The sequence below is a fragment of the Pieris brassicae genome, chromosome 2 (genome assembly GCF_905147105.1).
Source record: "Pieris brassicae chromosome 2, ilPieBrab1.1, whole genome shotgun sequence".
Classification (NCBI taxonomy): Eukaryota; Metazoa; Arthropoda; class Insecta; order Lepidoptera; family Pieridae; genus Pieris; species Pieris brassicae.
The window spans coordinates 9,060,578-9,084,789 of NC_059666.1; the positions used below are offsets into that span (position 1 = coordinate 9,060,578).

The 24,212-nt window shown below is 34.7% G+C and overlaps 1 protein-coding gene across 1 annotated transcript in view; it reads left to right on the plus strand.

The window, feature by feature from the left end:
* The window catches only part of LOC123720050 (mitogen-activated protein kinase 1), a 57,989-nt gene that overhangs the window by 18,300 nt on the left and 15,477 nt on the right, over positions 1 to 24,212 (plus strand). The window contains exons 2-6 of the mRNA XM_045676492.1: positions 4,850 to 4,976; positions 6,349 to 6,459; positions 7,336 to 7,470; positions 14,904 to 15,020; positions 22,888 to 23,055. Coding sequence (XP_045532448.1) covers positions 4,850 to 4,976; positions 6,349 to 6,459; positions 7,336 to 7,470; positions 14,904 to 15,020; positions 22,888 to 23,055 — 658 coding nt within the window. The remainder of the gene's footprint in view (positions 1 to 4,849; positions 4,977 to 6,348; positions 6,460 to 7,335; positions 7,471 to 14,903; positions 15,021 to 22,887; positions 23,056 to 24,212) is intronic.

A 24,212-nucleotide genomic window follows, 5' to 3' on the forward strand; every position in this document is an offset into this window, starting at 1 on the left:
TATATGCATGCGTGTGTTGTATGTGCGCAAAAAATTGTGTGTGAATTTCGTGAAATATTTTATTTTTTGTAAAATGTATGTTCACAAATGTATGTTCATAATTGAGACATGTATTTTAGAATACAAAGCTAATATAATGTATAAAATGCATTATATATGATTTGGTGAACTTTAGTTGATAAATAAACAAAAAGCTTTGGTAAATTCCAAGGTTTGTTAATTTAAAGAATTTGTTGAAATAATCAATACGACATATCAAGCAAATGTATTCCTTATAGTCCCGGTCAATATAGACATTTTTAATAACAAAAAATCCCGGAAAGCTGAATTTTGGTGGAGAGCTGGGGTTTACCATTACAAATAAAAATGAAAAATCCCCATTGATCTATTGCTGTTCCAATTATGAGGACATCTGCATCATTTTGAGCTTCTTTCTCTGCAATATTCGCAGCTGTTAATTTGTCACTTAACATGGATGTGAAACGAGATGTTTTCAGAATATATATAAAAGTGACACAAGTAGGTACTTGTCTTAAGTGCCTGATTATGTATACACGTGGCTTATATGTACATATCTTGTATAATGTGACTCTTAGCATCGCGATATCTCAGAAATGGTAACTCTTAGGAGAAAAAGTTTGAATACCATTTTTGTAGAGAATTTTAAGATCTTTAACTTTTGCTTGAAACGTTTTTTGATAAAAACTACCGTTTTCGAGAAAAAATCAAAAAACCTCTGACCTTTGACCTCGAATAACTTTTGTAGCACACACAGGATCGATTGAGATTTTTAAAACTGTATTTGTAATGGTAAACCCCAGCTCTCTACCAAAATTCAGCTTTCCGGGATTTTTTGTTATTTCAAATGTCTATATTGACCGGACTATTAGTAGTATAAATTGAATATTTATGCAACAATTTTGTGTGGGTAGTAGAAGACGTACATTTATTGCCTAGTTTTTACATATCTGGGGAAAGTAGTTAAACTTATTGGAGAGTTGCAATTTATGGCTCTAAAATTATAAACTTTCGAAATCATGATATTTATTCATAGGATTATTTTATGTATTTCTTGCGAAGGTGTCGCCATAGTTATAATTAAAGCAAAACGTGACTATAGAGACTATATAATTTTAACTAACCTTTGTTCTAATATATAAATAATTTATTAATTATTTTAAATCAGTAATGATTGATCCTATAGGCAATTCTAGAAAAGCCTGTTATGTCATATATATACACAATGTCTTAAGAAAGAACAAGTGCACATTTAAGTTAACATCTTCGGAATGGTTTAAAACTAGAATCGGAAAAACTCATATATCGAAATAATTCGTAATATATCTGTTAATTTCTTGTTTTTTACTTTCTTTTCTATTTTAATGTTTCTTTTGTTTATAGATTTAGAATTGAGCAATATACAGTTACTGATCATGAAATTATCGATGTGTATTTTTAGCTATATTCATTATTTGTAGAAATAAATTTCATTACATTTAATATACCTCAAGGCACCTAGATCAGGCGTTCCTAACTAAAGTAAAATAGTCATTTAGTAAAAAAAATACTAATATAAATTATATTTAGAAATAAATCTGATAATTATTTTTTAACTGTCTCAGTGCTACATATATTACCAACAATAGAATGTTGTATAAAGTATTTTTTAAGCTGAAAATTTGTCTAAAATATCAATGAAATAAACACAAAACCATGCGCCGTGTTTAAGGAACTTCACTAATTAAAATAGGAATACGGTAGGAATTCAAGCTGGCAAGATTAATGCGAAATTTATGCTCTAGAAACTCAAACTTGACAAAATTGCTCTTTTAGCGGTTTTTCCGAGCGCTGACATTGCGTTAAAATCTAGGGCGTTATGGCGTAATGAAAATGTCGTTAGGTAATTTAATGTTTCGGACCCGTCTTGGGGCGGTGAAGCCTTAGGCGCCCATTGTTATAACAAACGCGGTCCAGATTATCTTGAAATCCAATTACATAAAATTAAAAGACGGTTAAGCGGAATGTAAGACTGAGATTAGATGGAAATTATATTTCTTTGGATGTACTAAAGGTAATTATGCCTGTAAATTGTTCCACGAATTGCTACGGAAAGGTAAAGATCTGTTATGAGAAAGTCTGCTCACACAAAGGTATGTTTTAGGAATATAACCTTATACACAAGCTTTTAGTTTTGTTATGTAGTAATTTTGGATTATATACACAAACAAAAGCTATTTTGTCAAGAGGCTCTTGATCTACCCATGATGATGGTAACTAAGTGTAATCAGCGTAAAATATAAGCAAGAATTTTCAAGAGACTATTGTTTCAAAGTTTAAGAGAGAGCTTACTTATAAAATAACGCCATCTATATAATACAATATATTTTTTTAAATGTGTACAAGTAAGAAGTGAAACTTCTTTCTAAAAATGATCTATAGACACAAATAATACAATTATTTCATTTTACCTTATTACTACTAAGATTAAAACAGAATTTCATTAATTGTAATAGAATTATTACTATCATTGTTATCGTTGTTATATATTTTTGTTATTAATAACTTCGAATCAACCGTGGTAAGCACACGGAAAAGATGGCGCGAAATCGAAAATTGTATCGGCAATTTCTTTTTCCAACGCCCATAAAGAAGTTTCACTTCAAAAAATATTTCTAATAGTAACGCTCAACTACGAAATTCATGTTAATAAAGATAAATATTCTTTAGACAGTGTCTACGGTTCCTGGATCATCAATGCTTTAAATAATAGAGAATTTTATTTTTACTCTATATTAATAACTCGTGTACAACAATAAAGCGAAATACTGAACTGTTAATAGCTATGTAACGAATGAATGCAATGTAACCGTTGAAGAGAGTGTACGTCTGGCTATACTCTCAGGGCGTAACTCCGACTATTTAGAAAATAGCCACGCTTATAAAACTAAGAAAGCTTTACAAGCGTGGCTTTCTATTATAATAAGCCTTGGCTCGTACAAAGTGTACGAATTATAAATGATTGCAATTAAATGTTCTGAGTCAAAACGTTAACAATGATGTCAATATTGATAACAGGTGTTATCTGTTTGCTTTAAAATTTTCTGATTATTAGATTAAGAGGTTTGAGTCATTGAGAGTTACTTAGAGAGGGCATAAATTAGTTCAGCATATTATCCAGTCAGAACAATAAAATATTTATTCGAATGAAAACATTATATTTATGTTGGATATTACATTTATCAAAGGCATATCGACTGAATTATTGTGCAGGGATACTTAAGTAATTAAATTCAACGACAATAATCTTTTTAGGTCTGAGCCTCAGATTTCTGTATCTGTTACATGATCATTTATTAATCGAATAGGCAAGTAGGAATCAGCCTTTTGTGCCTGACGCACGCCGTCGAGTTTTTGAGTCTAAGGCAAGCCGGTTTTCTCACGATGTTTTCCTTCACCGTTCGAGCTAATGTTAAATGCGCACATAGAAAGATAGTCCATTGGCACAGCCGGAGATCGAACCTACGACCTCAGGGATGAGAGTCGCACGGTAAAGCCACTAGGCCAACACTGCTAGTATACTTAAATAATTAAAGATACTATTATTAGATGGTAATAAATTCATTAAAAATATCGATTTAAAAATGCATGAGAATTAAACGTATTAATATAAAATAATTTTTGGCAGTCGGACCTCGCTGTAAATCTGAATCATTTGACACAACGATCATATTTTTTTTATAACGGGCCAAACACTTCACCTGATGTTAAGTGATACATGGACATGGACACTTACTTTGCCGGAATTTTAAGATTTGATACGCTCTTTTCTTAAAGGTCCCTAAGGCAAATTGTTTCTAAAATACTTCAGTGGGCAACAAAACTGCCTTAACAACTCTCAGTTGTGGAAAAATCTAACCTATAAACAGCTATGCCTATAAACAGCTATGCCTATAAACAGAATACTCGTCGTATTTTTAAAAATTAGATAGTAGTAACTACTACGGATAAGGGAGTGTCTTCTAATAAGTCTCATATGTATTATTCAAACATTGTGTGACGTCAGTTGACTCATATCCGAGCCAGACATAATGAGAAGATTTATTACTTCCATATAAGTAGAAACTCTATAGAGTAGCAGTTATAATACGAGGACTTGGAGTCGAATAACATGGAAAATAAGATAGAGTACTCTTGAGACTGACTTGAACGATTTTCATAGCAAAAAGTCTGAGCCTCTGTATCATCGAAAAGTTCGAGGTACTCTCAATATCCGTAGCGCTGATGACGCAACCTTGCGAGCGCGCGGAACAAAAACTCATAATGTAGATTACTGTTGGAAGTTACAGAGTGAGGGGATAATATTGACATACAAACAAGAATAAATCCTGTGTCCATAAATTTAGTATGATATTATTAGAAATAAAACAGTTGAATACAAGTTTATTTATGTAGCTACATTGGCGCAACATTTTACAAGATTCGCTTCAAAATTGTATTTGTTCTCTAGACTGGGCGTTATCAGGTTTCCAGTTTTACGTCAACATTTCAGATTGTAAACTTACAAAGTGACCGCATGGATGCTATGCAATGAGTTGGTTTAATTGATTTAAGAAAGAAGCTTTGAGAATTAGATTATTATTATGGCGACGCTTTGAAGTTTGTTGTTACTTTAACTTAAACGGCAGCACAGATTTTGATTAAAAAAATTGTGTGCTAAGTGGAGTCGAGAATGATTTACATTACTATATATCTTCATTGTATGTAAGACGTGTGTACGTTGTCCTGTACACTGTCCTGTCTGTCGGATCCGCTAGTTTAGTGTAATGTTAAATGATTGTTTTTTTTTCAGATCCGCATATGACACAGTGAAACAATCCAGGGTGGCCATCAAGAAGATTTCACCATTCGAACATCAGACTTACTGCCAAAGAACTTTAAGAGAAATCAAAATTCTTACTAGGTTCAAACATGAAAACGTTAGTATTTTTAACTAATAGTAACTTCTAATACCAGTGTTGGCTTAGTGTGCGACTCTCATCAATGGACGTTTTCTCTATGTGCGAATCTAACATTCGTTCGAACGGTGAAGGAAAACATCGTGAGGAAATCGGCTTGTCTAAGACCCTTAAAAGTCGACAGCGTGTGTCAGGCGCAGAAGACTGATAACCCACTTGCCTATTAGATTGACTAATCATCATGTCATAGTCATGAAACAGATACAGAGATCTGAGTCCCAGACCTAAAAAGGTTGTAGCGCCGCTGATTCCGGTTCCTTCACGATATTTTTGAAGTGTTTGAGAGTAATAAAAGTAAGCCTACAGAGAAATAAAAGTAGGTAGGTACATTGGTGCACAGTACAGGGTTCGTACAAACTAATTTGCAGTTAAGAGGCGCTCGCTTAAGCCACAAAGGTAACATGAACAGTAAAAAGCTTCCAATAATGAGTCGTTGAAATATACTTCTTTACGCATATATACGCAAATTAATTAATGCAAAAGACGACGGAGTGTTTTATAGTAGCAAGAAATGGCTGCGCTTAAGAAGTATTAATAATACCTCAAAGGCAGGCATCACACTAAAAAGTGGAGGCGCGGTTAGAACTTTTGAGTCGTGTGATCTACTTGTATGTTTGCCCGTGTCTCATAAAAACAAAAGTATTGTTATGACTGGGATAATCTATTAATCTCAACTGTCAATTATAAGCTTATTTTTTTTCTTTTCTTTCTCAAATAATAACAATTTGTCGCCTTAACTACACAGATAGTGAGACATTTATATTTTGGACTCATAATAGAAAGATATAATAAAGCTCTACACTCAAAACCAATAAAAAATCATAAATAACAACAAAACCATAAATAACAGAACATGACCACCCCTATTATAATAAGTATATCATGATTTAATAGATTACTTACGATATCAGTAAAATAATACAAAGTTCCATTGTTTATTTCCAAAGATGTTTCTTAGATGGCCTTGCCGGAAATTTTTATTTCCCTTTAAAAAATTGGGGTCATACAAATATTTGTATGAGTAGATGATCAGCCTTTTGTGCCTGACAGATGCCATCAATTGTGCACAGCCGAGGTTCGAACCTACGAACTGAGGGATGATAGTTCCACGCTCAAGTCGCTAACACTGCTTCCTATCTGTGCTTTCCCTATATATTATGTGCTAAGTTGTAATCAAATAGATAACACAAATGTGAAGGATAAAGATTTAATTCTTCAGTAAATCCTGAAGGAGTGTTTATCAATTTATCAAAGACCTGCCAACCCTCGATTAAAAGGGCTATGCCTCATTTCTGAATAAAAATTTAATTTAATTAATATTTATTTGTTTCAGATAATCGATATTCGAGATATACTACGAGCAGAGACAATTGAACAAATGAAGGACGTCTACATCGTCCAGTGTTTAATGGAGACGGATTTATACAAATTATTAAAGACACAGGTAAGGAATAAACTGTCTATGTAGATTTTCCAAAGAGCCAGCCAAAATGAGTAGAAAGTTCGGTCTCTATATTGAATAATGTATGGATTTTAAAAATCAAATACTAGATTCCTTATTATGAAAAGTATTGTAATTTCTGTCTTTTCGGCCTACGCTATATCGGTATTATTAAATAATAAAAAATCAGTAATGCTACGAGCTTACTTCTTATACAAATAGGTGCCTGACACACGCCGTCGATTTTAGGTCGTATAGAGCGAAAAATCTATTAGCGCAGATTCGAATTCTCGCCCAAGCCATTAGGCCAACACTGCTGTTTTGAATGAAAAATATATTAATAGTATAATAGGATGAGGGTAGGGAGAAAACGAGAGGCACGGGTGATTGCCGTGTTTTCGACACTTTAAAGACATAAATTGTATCTGGTGTGATGTATAATTTTGAATTATTTCGGAAATAACTGTGTTGAGGGGTATGTTTTTTCTAATTATTATTTTAACATTTGGTTGTGAAGCTATCTGAAATGATTTCATCCTTTTTAGCTTTGGGAAATGCCCTCAAATTAGATGTTCATTCTTGAATGATAAATTAACAAATTTGTTTATGTGGTTAATGTTACCACATATAATAGGTTTGGTAGGATAAACCAAAATCCTGGTGACCACATTTATTTAGTTAAATTGATGATAAGATTTAGTTTAATATATTTTAGTTTTGTATTTTTCTAGTTTAATTGTTTGAGGTTGCTTTTATAAATATCGTAATATGTTCTAATTTGTTTTATTTAATGTTAAAAACCCATAATAGTTAAAAGTTTTAACCCGTTGAGAGACTCCTTGCCGTTAACACAACTTTGACAGACACGTGTTGTTACAGAAACTAAGCAACGACCACATCTGTTACTTCCTGTACCAAATTCTGCGAGGGTTGAAGTATATACACTCGGCGAACGTGCTTCACAGGGACCTTAAGCCTTCCAACCTCTTGCTTAATACGACCTGTGATTTAAAGGTACGCGGCCCTAGTGGTATTTTTAATAGAACAAAGGACCAAAGAACGTTTAACGTAGATTAATCAATAATAATAATAGCTTTTTATAAACTTGACGATTATTTAAACTATCCTAATTTTTGGAATTCATTTGCTCCAGTTCAAGCAATTTGTATGACTTAAAACTTGGCGATTAGAATGAGTAGCGGGGAGTTCCTTGCCGGTTCTTCTTTCCCGCTCTACGCCATTGACTTGTATACTGGTAGAAATGTAAATTTCACATGTCATATGTTACCTATATGATTAAAGTTATTTTGTGTTTAAGTTGGACCATGGACCTGCCAGGAGACTATTACATTAGTTATTTTCTTCTAAAGTTAAACAATTCATATATTTTCATCATATTTGACTTCACCTATAAATATAGATAAAAAGACGAATATTCATTATTGTGTGCAATAATGCTTTTGGCATACGCCCGTTGACTGCTTTAGTATCATTGTTGCCTTGTAATATTAGAATGTAAAAACGGTTTTTGTTATAATATTTTTTATAGCTTAAAATAAATGAACTAAAAGTACTATAACACCAAAAAAACATGTTCGCGCCTGCTATGCTTTGAAATAGTTGTCGCTTATTTTAATCCGACCTAATGTACTTAGCGTATATAAGGATAGAAATTAGTATTCAATTATTCAGTTAATATACATAAAGTGGTTGAATGATAAACGGCCCAATCGTATTATTTATTTAATAATAAATTAACCTGATGGGATATAGGTGAAATACTTTCTTGACTTTTAAGCAGTAGCTACACTTGGACATATTTATACGACAAAGAAGAAGTTATGCAAAGCCACACCCGATAAAAGTTACAAATGTCATAGACTAACAATTCCTGGCATCCTAACAAATATGCAAACACCTGTGTCTTAAACTGACTGAAGTTCTTGTCCATAGATACAAATCCATGGTCCTGTAATAAATTAATAATTAAACTTTGTGGAACTGACATTTGATTTCTTCATTATTTTAAAGTATTGTGTTTTAAATATTAATATTCTGTGTATATATTAGGTCCTTACATATGAAAATGGCGTTTTGTATGGGAGGAACAAAAAGTCGATTATTTTTAAATATAATATATTAAATTAATCAAAGTATGAACCATTGTTTTCTATGCACTTTTGCCATCTCATAGGTAGTTCATTGATACATTTACTAAAAAAACCAATGAATAAAATCTGTGAAGGCGATTTGGACTGCCCCATCAGAGTTAAATTTTTGCCCTTGCAAGAAGTTGTCCAAATTTCGAAAAAAAAAATGGTAATCTGTTGGAACAAGGTCCGGGGAGTACGGAGGATGTCTTAGACATTCCAATTGAAGCTCTTCTAATTTGGTAGCCGTCTGTTGTGCAGTGTGTTGTCTAGCGTTGTCGTGAAGTAGCAGTGGCGTGGAGCGATTGACCAGCCTAGGTTGTTTAGCCGCTAGCTTTTCCATCATGGTTTGCAATTGCTGACAATAGACATCAGCCGTAATAGTCTGGCCAGATTTGAGAAAACTGCAATGAACAATACCGGCACTAGTCCACCAAACGCTTACAAGTAACTTTTTTGGGGTTAATTTTCGCTTGGGGCAGGATTTGGCTGGCTGGCCAGGATACAACCATTGCGCTGAGCGCTTCCGATTATCGTAAAGAATCCATTTTTTATCACAGGTAATGATTCGGTTTAAAATACCTTCATTATTGTGCCGGTTCAGTAATGTAACCACCTTTCAAGCTTTTTAATCTTCCCAATTTGCTTCAAGTGAATTAAAACAGTTTTATCACTAACACCGCAGCCTGCAGCTAACTCGGACGTGGTTTGCGATGGATCTGCTTCCACAATAGCCTTCAATACTTCATTATCAACTTGGGTCTCAGGCCGTCCACGGGGATTGTTCTGCAGGTCGAAATTTTCAGAACGAAAACGTTGGAACCAAAAACGAACTGTGTTTTCTTTTGCAACATGACCGCCATACACATCATTCACCCTTCAAGTCGTTTCCGCAGCACTAGTGCCACGGCGGAACTCGTACTCGTAAATAATGCGATACTTTAAGTTTTCCATTTTGTAAAATGAGTGACGCAAACAGAAAAAAACAAATGTATGACGGTCATCGAAGCACAAATACATGAGTAAATATCTGTATAAAATTGAATTTGGAATTCCTTACCAAAGAGGAGAACATCGTGATTAAAGTGGCCAGTACGAAATACGCCAATTTTATATGTAAGTCTATAGGGGTGTGACGATGTAAATTGGATGTAATAAGAAAATCCGAGTGCACAAAAATAGAAAGTTTATTGAACACGTCATAGAAGTATAAACAAGAAGGAGTAAAAAAAATTGTAGAAGAATGGCACAGCAAAAGAAATAAAATTAAGCGGAGTGATAAGTCCTCAACGCAAATAATAAAATTACCAAAATTAAATTATATCAACTATCAAATACGGAGTGCGAAAGCGGTCTGCTGGTCGCCGCGGGCCGGCTCAGGTAGTCGCGTGCGAATATATGGGCAATAACATGCGATCTCGCTTGCGCGCTACCTGAGCCGGCGCACGACTCAACAGAATTAACTATATACAACAAGTTCCAAGCGTTCCCGTAGGCGAGACATTCGGTCCACCTTGTCCGCCAGCTTCTCCAACTGCCTGGTGAGGGCGGCGATCTCCGTGCTCGCGGCGCCACCCGACGTCAGGTGCTGCTGCTGTACATGTAACAGCCGCTGTAGATCCGACCTGGGTACCGACGACGTCGTGGATCCTATCAGCTAACTCGGCCAGCTAAGTCAGGTCCGCCTTGGACTGGGATGCGATGATGGCCTGAGTGGAGCTGGGCAGGCGGCTCGTCCAGATGGTCCGCAGGAACTCCTCAGGTACTCCGGGACCGGCCAGGTTGAGCAGGTGCCGGTAGAATTGTGAAGGCTTTCGGTCTCCGAGCTCTTCGTGCATGAGAAGCTGCTTCACCTTCTTCTCACGTGACGCTGACAGCCTCTTGATGAGCTCAGCTTTGAGCTTGTCGTATTTATCGGCGGGCGGAGCGTAAGAAATTACGTCCTCTACCTCCGCGGCGTATTGGGCGTCCAGGTTGCCGACGACGTAAAAGAATTTCGTCTCGTCAGTTCTGATGTTGGCCAGGGTGAACTGCGCCTCCATCTGGCTGAACCACAGACCTGGCATCTCTGAGTAGAAGGTTGGAATTCTTACACCGACTCGGAAGGTCTCCGTTAACGATGATGTTGATGTTGTTTCTTGAGCCATCTTCTTGTGTCCTTTTTGCGGGGTCACCAATATAGGGGTGAGAAACGAGTTTCGCAGTTGCCTTGGTGCCCGGTTGATTGAAGGAGTGCAAGCTTGCGAATATTGTGGTACGCAACTCCTTGGGCACATACGGTCTTGGGGTTGAGGAGCTGATGTCACAATACAACCGACTACTTGACCCAGGTATACTTACCTGCTTCAGGTGCAGAGAAGTGTCTCTAGCCAGTAGTTGTTTCAGCTCCGGGTCCTCGAGTTGAGCAGCGGCGATCCTTTCAGCGTGCACAGGTTGAGCAATCTCCTCAACACGTGAAAGTGTGTCCGCCACGACATTGTTCTTCCCTGAGATGTGCCGTATATCGGTAGTAAATTGTGCAATGAAATCTAAATGTCTGAACTGCCGGGGAGAACAATTGTCTTTACGAGAGTGAAAAGCAAACGTGATAGGCTTGTGGTCCGTGTAAATGACGAAATCACGAGCCTCCAACATGTGACGGAAATATTTCACACTCTCATAAATGGCGAGCAACTCTCGGTCGTAAGGAGAATACTTAACCTGTGCAGGGCTCAACTTACGTGAAAAGAAAGCGAGAGGCTCCCATGCTCCCTACGTTTTTAATTTAGTTTTAAATTTATCATAGGGCACTACAAGTCCTAATATTACGCTTGACGTTCGTAATTCAAATATTACGATTTGATTTGAAAAAAGAAGCTCCAATTTAGACATTCTGAAATTCAATTCGTAAATAACGATAGCGAATCGTTGACGACTCCACTTAACCTCGCGCCCTAACGAGAGAGGACTTAAATATGCATAATATTCGCAATATTTTTATGTAATTTTATTTAAATAGTTAAGGCTAGTCACACGATAGTGTGATTCGTACGACTCGAAATGACATTCGAAATGACAGATAATTTATAGCTACTTAACCACTTAACTACTCTGGTCCATTAATTTGTCAGGAATTTAGTCCCAAAAAAGCTTAACAAATTACTATTTTTAATAAGGCTAACAGACCTTTAACTTATATATTCAAATAAATATTGCTCTATAAGTATATAATAGCTTTCCGCGGACCCCGGAACTGATCGAATCGCTGCTGCAAAACCTTAAATGGGCGGGTTATTGAATTGCTTCAACAGCCTTGGCCAATAGCGTCTATATGAACCCAGGCCTTATGCTATAAAATAAAATAAAACCTGAGTAAAAAGTCCGTATCTTCCAATTATTACGATTTAAATAAAATGTAGCTTATACAAAATAAAAGAGCTTAATTCTTTGGCTTAGGTGTAAGGACCTCGTCAAGAATAAATGCCTTCTCCAGACCACTCCTTTTTTCCCTCTACTTAGTTCAAGTTTTTGTCCTAGTGGCATCGTTGCATCGTATTGTGTACTTTTTCTCTTCGTTTGGCGTTTCTTATTTATTTACGTTGCATAAAGTATACTATGTTCCATGGCTCTTTGAGTTCCTAGTTTTGTACTATTTGCATTACAAAACCGAGTTTGGTTCCCATAAGATGGAAGGCATAGCAGCAGGAAGGAAGACTTGTTAAGTTAATAGGGTACTTGGACTTTAGTACCTTCTTGCATTTTCAAACCTTTTTCAGGTTTTCACGCGTTTATTTACTTCGCCGCAATGCTTTGAGCTTATAAATGAGATTTATTTGCCTTGATATTATTGTACATAATCTAAAATCTGACATTTATCTTCTATCTGTTTTTCTATATGGTTTGTCATATTTTTTATTTTGCCTGTATAATGCCTATATCATTACGAATATTGCAAAGCTCGTAGATTATTTTCTCTAGCTGTGAAGCGTCCGAACACAGTATCATCAGCAAATATTAAGTTGGGCATGTAGTCGTCGCTAACATTTAAACCTTTTTGGAACCAGTTCAAATGTTTCATTATATTTTGAAGATAAATAGCGGTGGCGATAAAAGGTCACCCTGTCGTACTCCCCTACATATATTAATTTTTGGGCCTCGCTTGGCTCATTTTATTCGAATAACGCTCTTAGAGTATATGTTTTTATAAAGTCTATTGTTTTCATAAGCAGTACTTCACATTTGGCAAGAACTTTCCAAATGTTACAGTGTGAACTAGAATGAAATGGCTTTGTGTAATCAACCTGTCATCGATTTTCTAAATATTTTTCTATGGTTTGCTCTAAAACGTTTATGTGTCTATACAGGAAAAACCTTTGCTTGTCCTATGGGTTGGATCTTGTCTATAAGACTGGAGATTCGACATTGTAAGCATGTAGCGAACACTTTGTATATCCGTAGTTGTAATCGTATGGGTATATAGTGAGCCATATCCGAAGCGTCTCCATTTTTATACTAAATACTGATATAAGGTTCAGCTAATACTATTTGAATAAATCTATTCTGAAATTTTATTTAACTATGATCTCATTAAAGACTAATGTTAGTAATGGTGCCACAATCTCCCGAGTATCATGGCCTCATTTGGAATATTACCTGGACCGCAGCTTTTCTAAAACAATTAAATATACGTTTATTAATCGAACTACAACACGGCTTTGTCACGAATGGTACTTACACTTACACGTGTAAGCATATATCATGATTAGTTTCGGGAATTTTGTAGCGAGAAGCGTCTCTTTGCTCTAATGAATGCATAATTAATTAACTAATCTATAGGATAATGTCTGTTTAATCAACTATTCCAAGCTAGATTGTGTAAGACGTGTGACTTACCCTGGGTCGTAATTAATTCTCAGCTATTGTAAATAGAATTATATATTGCTATAAACGTTTCAATTTTCGATAGAACCATTTTTATCAAACTAATCAGTATTTAATGTTACCCTATACATTCAGCTGAGTTTCATCATCGGACGTCGAGGCAGAATACGAAATTCCATCCGTATCACCTCGACGTCCGTCGTTCATCAACTGAGCGTTTTTACGGCAGTTTTTGCCGAGCATCACCACTACGTGGACCCGCTGCCTTCTGAAGTATTTCCGAACCAATTCGACTTAGGGCGTACCAATTCTTAAAAGACCGGCAAGTCACTCGCGAGCCCTCTGGCATTGAGTGTCCATGGGCGGCGACATCACTTAACATCAGGTGAGCCTCCTGCTCGTTTGCCCCTGTTCTATAAAAAAAAGGTTTATAGTATACAATTTTGCTTTCAGTACAGTTTTCCATCTAGTGTTAGCGTTAAAAAGTATTATTATATGTAGAGGTTGGTATTGTGTATTATGTTTTACCTTTACTAAAACTACGTATGTAGGTTGTGGCTACCGCAAGAGACGATTGTTGCGACATGCTGCGGCTTGGTTTTATTTAAAGCGTGGGCTCGATACTTAGCAACAAATAAACGCAATTTCTTTGTGAAATTGTCAAAGTCCTTATCATTGTTTGACATTAAAGTACATTCATATACCTAAGAAATATAATATTTAGGGGAATGCTTTTATAAGAGCGTCTTTAGGCAAATGTTGGCTCATTTTCATCAGCCGAACGAATCTTTTGATTGCTATTTATGAATAGAAAATTAATTTTCATACATTTGCTTTCTTTTGTATGCCCGTCGACGGCATTGAATTTTATTTTTTGAATATTTTAAAAGTTCAATGAGCCTTTTTTAACCTTTATATTTGAAGATTATGGGTAATTATAAGTTCAAACCCGGAATACCTGTTTTTTAATAAAAAGAAAATGCCTTAAATAGGCATTGAATATTTTCTTAGTCACACTAATTAAATAGTAAAAATTATGGTTTATAACCTTATATTACGTTTATGAACGAGACTCGAAGGACCCAATTATAACAAATAAATATTATATAAATGCATAGACAAAAGGTCCTGGGTTCGATTTCTGACGAAACGATAACGATGTTTGAAAATTTCTGAGAAAACATCAACTAATATATATTATCAAAAAAAGGAGAAAAGTGTGAGAAATAGGAAATATTAGACAAAAAATAGTTTCATTGTACTTATGAGTAGGTAATATAGATTAACGATTTATACACATTACACTTAGAAGTTTGAAGATGTTTCCCTTAATGTAAAGAATTTGTAGGGTCTGATACCAGAATTATATAAATGTATATCAAAGAAAAAATCTGATGCAAGAGAAAATATTAGTTAATATATTTATATATTGTGCAGATATGTGACTTTGGACTGGCAAGAGTGGCGGACCCAGACCATGATCATACCGGTTTCCTTACGGAGTACGTGGCGACACGCTGGTATCGCGCGCCAGAGATTATGCTCAACTCCAAGGTAAGTTATTTGGGTCTTTCAACAAATATATATACATATATCTTATAAAACATCGAACCGTCTCCAATTACTAAATTTTATTAAACAAACAAAAAATATTTTTTGGATTGATTGGTCTGCTATTGGTAGAATGAATGCCGGTTATTGGTAGTTTTAAAATCCCTTCTCTAGTACTTCCTGGATTTGGTCTAGGTATGTACGGTAATGTCTACCAAACCCGATCTCACCATCCACAGTTGACTACTTGTTAGCCGCTTCTCATTCATCGATTCTACACGGCCAAGCTACCACCTAAGGTTGCACCATTACATTTTCTATCCTTTTCATTACGTCTGTTTTTAATCCACACTGCTAAAAATGTATTAAAAGATAATTAGTTTATTTATATAGGTGTGACGGTAGTGAAGTTACTCTTATACTAAGATAACTCACGTACATTTTTTTCGTATTCGTAGTAACTTATACTTATGTATGGAATAAAACCAGTTTCTTTGGATTTATGATAAGAATGATCCGCAACGATCATTCTTTGAAGCTTTTTGTAAGAAAACTCGGAAAATGGCCGAGTGCTTTCAAGCGTTTTCAAACCCTATTAATAACAGTTGTTTCTTTTGGTTTGAATGAAACCTAAGAGATTTGCTGAAATAATAACTTAATTATTTATAAATACATTTATTTATATTATCACGCCTTTCTTTATGGATACTTATAAGCTATCCCTTCTCTAGTACTTCCTAGATCGAAATCCTGACTATGTACGACAAAGCCTACCTAACCCGATTTCACAGTAACATAAATAAAGATTTTTAATCGTTGCCATAGTTACGTCATTGCGTTTGTATACGTGAATTCTCGTATGAAACCAATTCAAATAAAAGAATATGAAACTTATCTTACTGTGTAGGTGTAAAAGCATTACGAGAGATCTTATTTGCCTTTTATTAGATGTTATCTGAAACAAAGGCTAAGTAAAAATATATTTATTTATATAACTGTACAAATTACATTTTACATTTACTCCAGTTCTAAAAATATACTGGCAAGGAACACTCCGTCAGTTGTTTTAATAGGCAACTATTCCTTAGGTCCTTACATATGAAATTGGCGTTTTGTATGGGAGGAATAAAAAGTCGAATATTTTTAAATATAATATATTTAATTAATTAAAGTATGAACCATTGTTTTCTATGCACTTTTGCCATCTCATAGGTAGTTCATTGATAGCTTTACTAAAAAAAACAGTCGGACGAAAATCAATAAAATCTGTGAAGGCGATTTGGACTGCCCCATCAGAGTTAATTTTTTTCCCTTGCAAGAAGTTGTCCAGATTTCGAAAAAAATGGTAATCTGTTGGAGAAAGGTCCGGGGAGTACGGAGGCGGCTTAGACATTCCAATTGAAGCTCTTCTAATTTGGTAGCCGTCTGTTGTGCAGTGTGTGGTCTAGCGTTGTCGTGAAGTAGCAGTGGCGTGGAGCGATTGACCAGCATAGGTTGTTTAGCCGCTAGCTTTTCCATCATGGTTTGCAATTGCTGACAATAGACATCAGCCGTAATAGTCTGGCCAGATTTGAGAAAACTGCAATTAACAATACCGGCACTAGTCCACCAAACGCTTACAAGTAACTTTTTTAGGGTTAATTTTCGCTTGGGGCAGGATTTGGCTGGCTGGCCAGGATCGATTTTTGGGAGGATATCGAGGATCGAATCGCTTTCGATTATCGTAAAGAATCCATTTTTCATCACAGGTAATGATTCGGTTTAAAATACCTTCATTATTGTGCCGGTTCAGTAATGTAACGCAGCAGTCGACGCGCGTTTGCCAGTTTGCTTCAGTCAATTCGTGAGGTACCCACCTTTCAAGCTTTTTAATCTTCCCAATTTGCTTCAAGTGATTTAAAACAGTTTTATCACTAACACCGCAGCCTGCAGCTAACTCGGACGTGGTTTGCGATGGATCCACTTCCACAATAGCCTTCAATACTTCATTATCAACTTGGGTCTCAGGCCGTCCACGGGGCTTGTTCTGTAGGTCGAAATTTCGAGAACGAAAACGTTGGAACCAAAACGAACCGTGTTTTCTTTTGCAACATGACCGCCATACACATCATTCACCCTTCAAGTCGTTTCCGCAGCACTAGTGCCACGGCGGAACTCGTACTCGTAAATAATGCGATACTTTAAGTTTTCCATTTTGTAAAATGAGTGACGCAAACAGAAAAAAAACAGAAGAAAAATAACAAGTGAATGACGGTCATCGAAGCACAAATACATGAGTAAATAGCTGTACAAATTTGAATTTGAAATTCCTAACCAAAGAGGAGGTATTTGAGGTCAAAGTGGCCAGTACGACAAAACGCCAATTTCATATGTAAGGACTTAATATTTTATTTTACAAGGTCCTTATAAGGGGATACAGTTATTTCACGTCGCTTCACGTGACACGGAGTGACAAATTAAAGGAAAAATTAAAAAAAAAAAACATACAAATGTTTAGCCAAGAAATAAGAGCACGCATTTTCACTAGTAAGAATAAAATGCAATCACAAGTATTATATGAAAATATAAATATTTAAAGATTAAAATAATAATTTAAGCCTAGAAGCTATAAGATTTCCCGTGCATTTAGACTATTACTTTGCCTCTTGGAACCACTTAATTAAAACCTTACGTAACTAAGAATTAAGGTTAACCCGTTTTTCTTTTCAAACCGGAAATACACTCAACGGTCATACAAGTGGAAAACTCTCGTTCATCAGTGTTCAACTTTCATTCTTTTTGCAAACTTTTCTACTGTATTGTGCTGACAAAAGTGTGATTGAGTTCAAATAATAAAAGCAATTCGAACTGAACACAATTAAAATTCATTATTTGTTTTTAAAAGCAGTGGCAGTCTAATGGTTGAAGCTTGGCTCAGGTCCGACGTTCGATTACAGTGTAATATGCGTTGTTGGATTTAAGCATGTTGGCTATTTGTGATATAAACGAAAAAAAAAAAGCACGTGGTCACGTAAAAACGAAACTCGAAAGTTAAAATTTTTTTTAAGAATAGTTAAAAAAGCATTTATTTTTACAATTAGATTATTAAGTCATTGATTTTTACCCTCCAAGTCACATTCCTGGAAGGAAGTACCCCTTACCATGAAGGCAAATAGCGGAAGGAAAGCGGCATTCCTTAAACCCAAATATCGATATTATGTGGTCAGGCATAAGAGGCTGATCCTACTTGTCTAGAAAATAAATTAGATCAGCTTCTAAAGAAAGCGAAAATATAACAAATCTTTCTTTAATTGTCTCGTATTAGAGTGAACTTTAATGACAAGTTTTCAAATAATAATCTTTGTATCAAACTCTATTGTAGATGAAGATTGTTTTATTTGAAAAGTTGTAGCAAATACAAGTAACATTTTATTCTAAACAAAAACGACGACCTGAACTTGGTCTTAAGAAATCCATTAACGATTCTCATCTCGTCAATCCTATTCAAAACAAAAGATTTATTTTTATATTAAGATGGAGTGCACGGCGTGGGAATACACATTTTATTTTAAATCATTAAACTCACTGGGATTTTGCATAAATAGAAAATAAACATCTTAAGAAATCCACACAATAGGATTAAAATAATAATATGGTAAGTATAAGAATATAAAAAGATTTTGAAAGAGGCCTTCACTTCGTCGGAGGTCGTGTACTAATATGAAATATATAACATAAACTTAATGTGATCAGAATAAATGCTATTTTGCTTTATTTTACTATATATATTTGAATAGAATGATATATAAGATTTCCTTATAAGAATTTATTAGTGCCTTCAAACACAACACAATAACTGTCAGAAATCGAACCCGTGGTCTGGGTTAATTTATACGAATAATTTGCTAATTACGCCAGCCGAAGCCGTTATAACAGTATAGCTACTTGTTCCCGGGCTTTTTCATAACAATGAGTCCTGGATTTTCTGTAGCAGCTGTAAACCTATTAGTAGTATCGGTAATTTGGATATGGAATAAAATATATTATTTTTAATAGCATTTTCTATTGTATATAATAATATAAAGGAAATTTAATAGTATTTTTCACTTAGAAGTCCCCGACAGCCTCAGAATAATGCCATACTATTTGGAATACGGCCTCAAATAAAATAAAATAAACCTTAACCTAACACAGCATTTGTATTATATATAAATTAGAATTCAATATAAAATATAAAAAAGCAAGGTTAATTAAAAGAAAATATATGTTTAAGAGTTTAACGTGCTTGTTTAATTAGGAAGAACGCGATGATACTGCGACATGGAAAGAGGGATGTGATATCTATAGCACTGATGTTTCACGACTCTAATATGATAGTTTCAGTTTAGCAGGCTAATTAGTTTAGTTACTAACCAAACAAAAACAGAAATGTCTATTTACCTAAACAAAGATAAACAGGTCTTCAAAGAACCACTTAGTAATAAAGAATATCTATAAATAATGTATATTTAAATATTTAGTCTTTATTTATGTTAATATAGCGATAAGGGGGGATAGGAAAAGATATTCTACCAACACGACTTACAGTGATAAAGGACTAAAGTAGAAGCGATAAGGCAGCCCGTTGCTATCTAATAATTTGTGTTAAAAAAAAACAATGGCGCTACAACATTTTAGGTCTGGGCCTTTCTGAGATTTCTGTATTTGTTGCATGAACGTTTGTGAATTGAATAGGCAAGTAGATGATCAGCCTTCTGTGCCTGTCACACACCGTCGACTTTTTGGGTCTAAGGCAAGCCGGTTTCCTCACGATGTTTCCTTCATCGTTCGAGCTAATGTTAAATGCCCACGTAGAAAGAAAATCCATTGGTGCACAGCTGGGGATCGAACCCACGACCTCAGGGATGAGAGTCGCACGCTGAAGCCGCTAGGCCAACACGGCTCTATAATTTATGTTACCTGTTTTTTTTTTCTCATTTTCCATTCTTATAGTAACTTAATACTAGAACAGAAATGTTATTAATACAACATTTAAACTAAGAACATAACAAGTTTTATTTTTAATGTAACGAAGTTTTAATGAATAAAATAAATCTTACAAATAGGAAATACTTATCTTTGTGTGTTCGTAAATAATAACTAAAACATTCTGGACCGATTTCAATACCCTTAGATACAATCCCTAAGTAACATAGGCTTGAGTAATTACAAAATAAATGCCAATCGAAATGCATGCCTGTACCTGATAAGTAATAGGCTTACCTGCCGACTATTTCTACAACCTTTGACATATAATAAGGCTCTGTTTTAATTGAATTGCCGAGACGTGAAGCGTGTAATTTTTGATGCACGCGCTGCAATGGATTATGAACGGCCTTTTATAAATGAGAAATCTGTATAGCGAGAATGTCTCCTCGTATTTTAATTTTTTCAACCGTTCTTTTGTTTTCGTTAGTTTACACAATTCTAACCTTCATTCACAGTAGTTATTTGATGCAGTTTCGTTTACAATTAAGTATTTTTTTTATCTTTTTTCGATTCTACAAGGTTTCATACCTTGTCAAAGCATTGGCGATGTTAACATGTTGATTTTTGGGTCTGAACGGTTTCCTCACGATGTTTTTCCTACACCGTACGTACGTGTGTTAAATGCATTATAGAACGGAAAATCCTCAGGATCTAGAGACGTACGCTCAAGCCAATAGGCCAACCCTGCTCTTTACATTACAAGCTTTGCCGAGAGGATATTGTTCTGTTTATAAGTATTACGATTTTTTTAAGAGTTGCAAAAATAAAATAGCCTACAAAACCGACTTACATATACGAAACCCCCTTAAGTAACGTAATTACTTATGGTGAATATTAGTTTAATAATATACAGAAAAATAAGCTAAATAATAAATAGAAAAGGCTTCGTTATTTTCCGCTTTCACCTTGATGCGCGATCTTAGAGCCATTAAAACAAGGAAACCCTTCTAGACATATGAATAGTAATATAGTCCTTTCAAGATTGTGCCTTTGGGTGTCAAATGGCTTTTATCGTTTAATACATAAGCTTATAACTAACATAAAATTAGGGGCAGTGGGGTTGCTACACTAACATAAAAGTTACTTGACTTATATAAAGGTTCTTAAGTCTAAATGACACTTCTGTTATCTATAAAGAATATTAATGTATTCGACCTAATGTCGGAATTGAGAACGTTATATTACAATTTATAATTGTGTGAAAAACTAAACATTTATTACTAAATTCCGAAGCATTAAGACGAAATTATATTATGCAATAGTATCGTGTGTAGCATACTAGCATACGGTACAGTTGTATGGAAGCCGCATCATGCGACGCATATGTTACGACTCGAGAGATTACAAAAACGATTACTGTGAGATTTGCTTTTCTCCAATGGCATCGGGAAAAAAAAGTTGCCAAAATACGAAAACAGACTACAGCACTTTAAGATGTTGTCATTATAGAATCGTTGATGATGTATCATTTGCATTTAAACTATTTAACAATCAGCTTGATTGTCCCAACCATTTATCAAAATTTAAATTTCTTTTACCCTCTAGATACCCGAGGCATCCCATAATTCCAATTGTCCCTCCTTTCGAAGATCGCGGTTTGGTCAAAGCTCACTGATGTCCAGATTGAGCATTCTGATAAACAAGCTAGGCCTGGATATCCATCCCTCACACTTTATAATCGATTTTCGTTCAGTTTTTGTAATTTTAATTGTTTTGTTTTATATTTGTATTATCTCTTCGTATTTGCCTATAAATGCGACAAGCACTTTTATATTTATAATTGGCTTTTATCAACAACTAAAATATCAAAACCTACGCTTCTAATTATTAACTTAAATACATATGTAACTTAACTATTGTTAGATTGAATAACTCATTGGTCTAAAAAAGTTCATTGTAAATTAAACCATATTATAAAGCAATAAATCTCATTATGAAATTGGAATTTTCAGAATAAATTACTCCAAGATAATGTACGTTTTGAAGTGGTAATACTCTTCTGTGGTCAATGCCAATGGTCCGAATATTATATATATTATGTATAAGTACAGTGTTACAATAATTCTGTCCCAACATAAAATTGTACGATATTTTTTTAGATTTCTAGCTGGTCGTACAGAGATGTAGCTAGCAATTGAATTGTTTTATTAAGGAAAAATTTAGGATTTGTGTTTATTTTCTAATGCAACATCATGAAGAATAGGATTAACCATTCACGTTGGATCATAGAAAATTGTTAACTACCTATTTTCAGTCCCACCGAATATACGCAAAAAATGAAGATCGTATATATAGAAACTTTCAATTAAAAAAAAAATAATTCGTTAAAAGCAAAAAAATCTAAATTGCAATATTAAAAAAATACCCATATTATCTTTATTATGGAAGAGCTGGGAACCCTGACAAAGGTTATTTTTTACATTAACAGGTTCACAATCTAAAAGGGTTCACATTGTAATGCATATAGTGAATTAATACATTTTTATTATTTATTACAATTCCTGTATTAAAATTGCAGAAAATAGGCCACATGAAACTAGTAATGCCTTTGAGGTATATATATACATTTATTATAGGTATATATATATTTATATATATACATTTTTCAGCACACATAACGTCAAAGAATATTTTTTACTTAATAAAGTAAAACTGCTAGCAACGATTAATTGTATTCATCTAAATACTTATTATGTTTTTAAGGTATCTCTTTGGCTTACAATAATTAATATTGTACTCATTTGTCTCTTTTCATCATAGCGTATACAGATTTTAACAGAAAGTGACGAAGAGAATATTGGCTTATTGTGTGTGAATTTACACTACTATTTTAGTTAGTAACGTTATTTATTAATTTCTACAGGGCTACACCAAGTCGATAGATATATGGTCTGTAGGCTGTATCCTAGCCGAGATGCTGTCAAACCGACCCATCTTCCCGGGCAAGCATTACTTGGACCAGCTGAACCATATCCTGGGAGTGCTGGGCTCACCCGGCCAAGAGGATCTTGACTGTATCATTAACGAAAAGGTATGTTACACGTTTCATTGAAATTTTCACTTAGTTGCATGTATGGCAGAAATACATTGTATTTATGTATTATTTTTAAATACACATAGTAAATAGTATGTGCCTTCATATCGAAATAATTCTACTCCCAAAATTAGTATTCTCGATCTCTATTTGAAATTGTCACAGCCATAATCCCGGTGAAATAATGATTGTTTCGCTTTGAATGTGTACAGTAAACAACACTTATATATCTATAAAAATAAAATCAGTGGCGCTATAATCTTTTTTAGGTCTGGCCCTTAGATTTGTTCTGTATCTGTTTTATGACCATTTATAAATCTAATAGGCAATCAGTCTCCTGTGCCTGACACACGCCATCGCCTTTTTGGGTCTAATGCAAGCCGGTTTCCTCAGAATTTCTACCTTCATCGTGCGAGTTAAATGCGTGCATATAATGAAAGTCCATTGGTGCACAGCCCGGGATCGAACCTACGGTCTCAGGGATGAAGTCACTAAGCCAGAAATGTGTCCGTCTCTAAATAATCGAAACCTATTAATCTTAAATTGGGCTCGGATTTCTTTACCACTTTCCTCATATTTAATTGGCAAGTAAGCGATCGTCTGTTTTATACACGACGTTTTTCTTCATCATATGTTAAAGGCTAGTGTGATCTGATGAACGCTGCTCCCCACGTTCAAGTCACTAGGCCAACACTGCTTCATCGTCATTAATGAAAGAAATATATGGCAATGTCGAGGTGATTTATGTAATAGAATTTATGTTCAATGTTCATGAAAAGAATGGCCGAGCTCGAACAACAACGAACACAAAGACTGATGCTCTTTTTCACGGCTTCAAGGGAAATATATCTTTCATACATTTATAAAGCTCCATAGAAATAAAAACTCATTCAATGCCAGTATTTTCTTTTATGTTTAAAATATTTTTACGCTTCAATAATATGAATTTTTCATACGTTTGACGGACAATATACGAATAGTGAAAATATTTTCATCCCCGGCGCAAAAAAGGGCTGTTTATACCTCCATCCATATATAGTTGGATGTGACTGAGTGGCATCGTATGTTAAAATTGATTGATTAAGTTTTTTGTTAGACGTAACCACAGTTTGATTTGTGTGGTATAGCTTCTAGACAAATGGTTCAATTAAAAT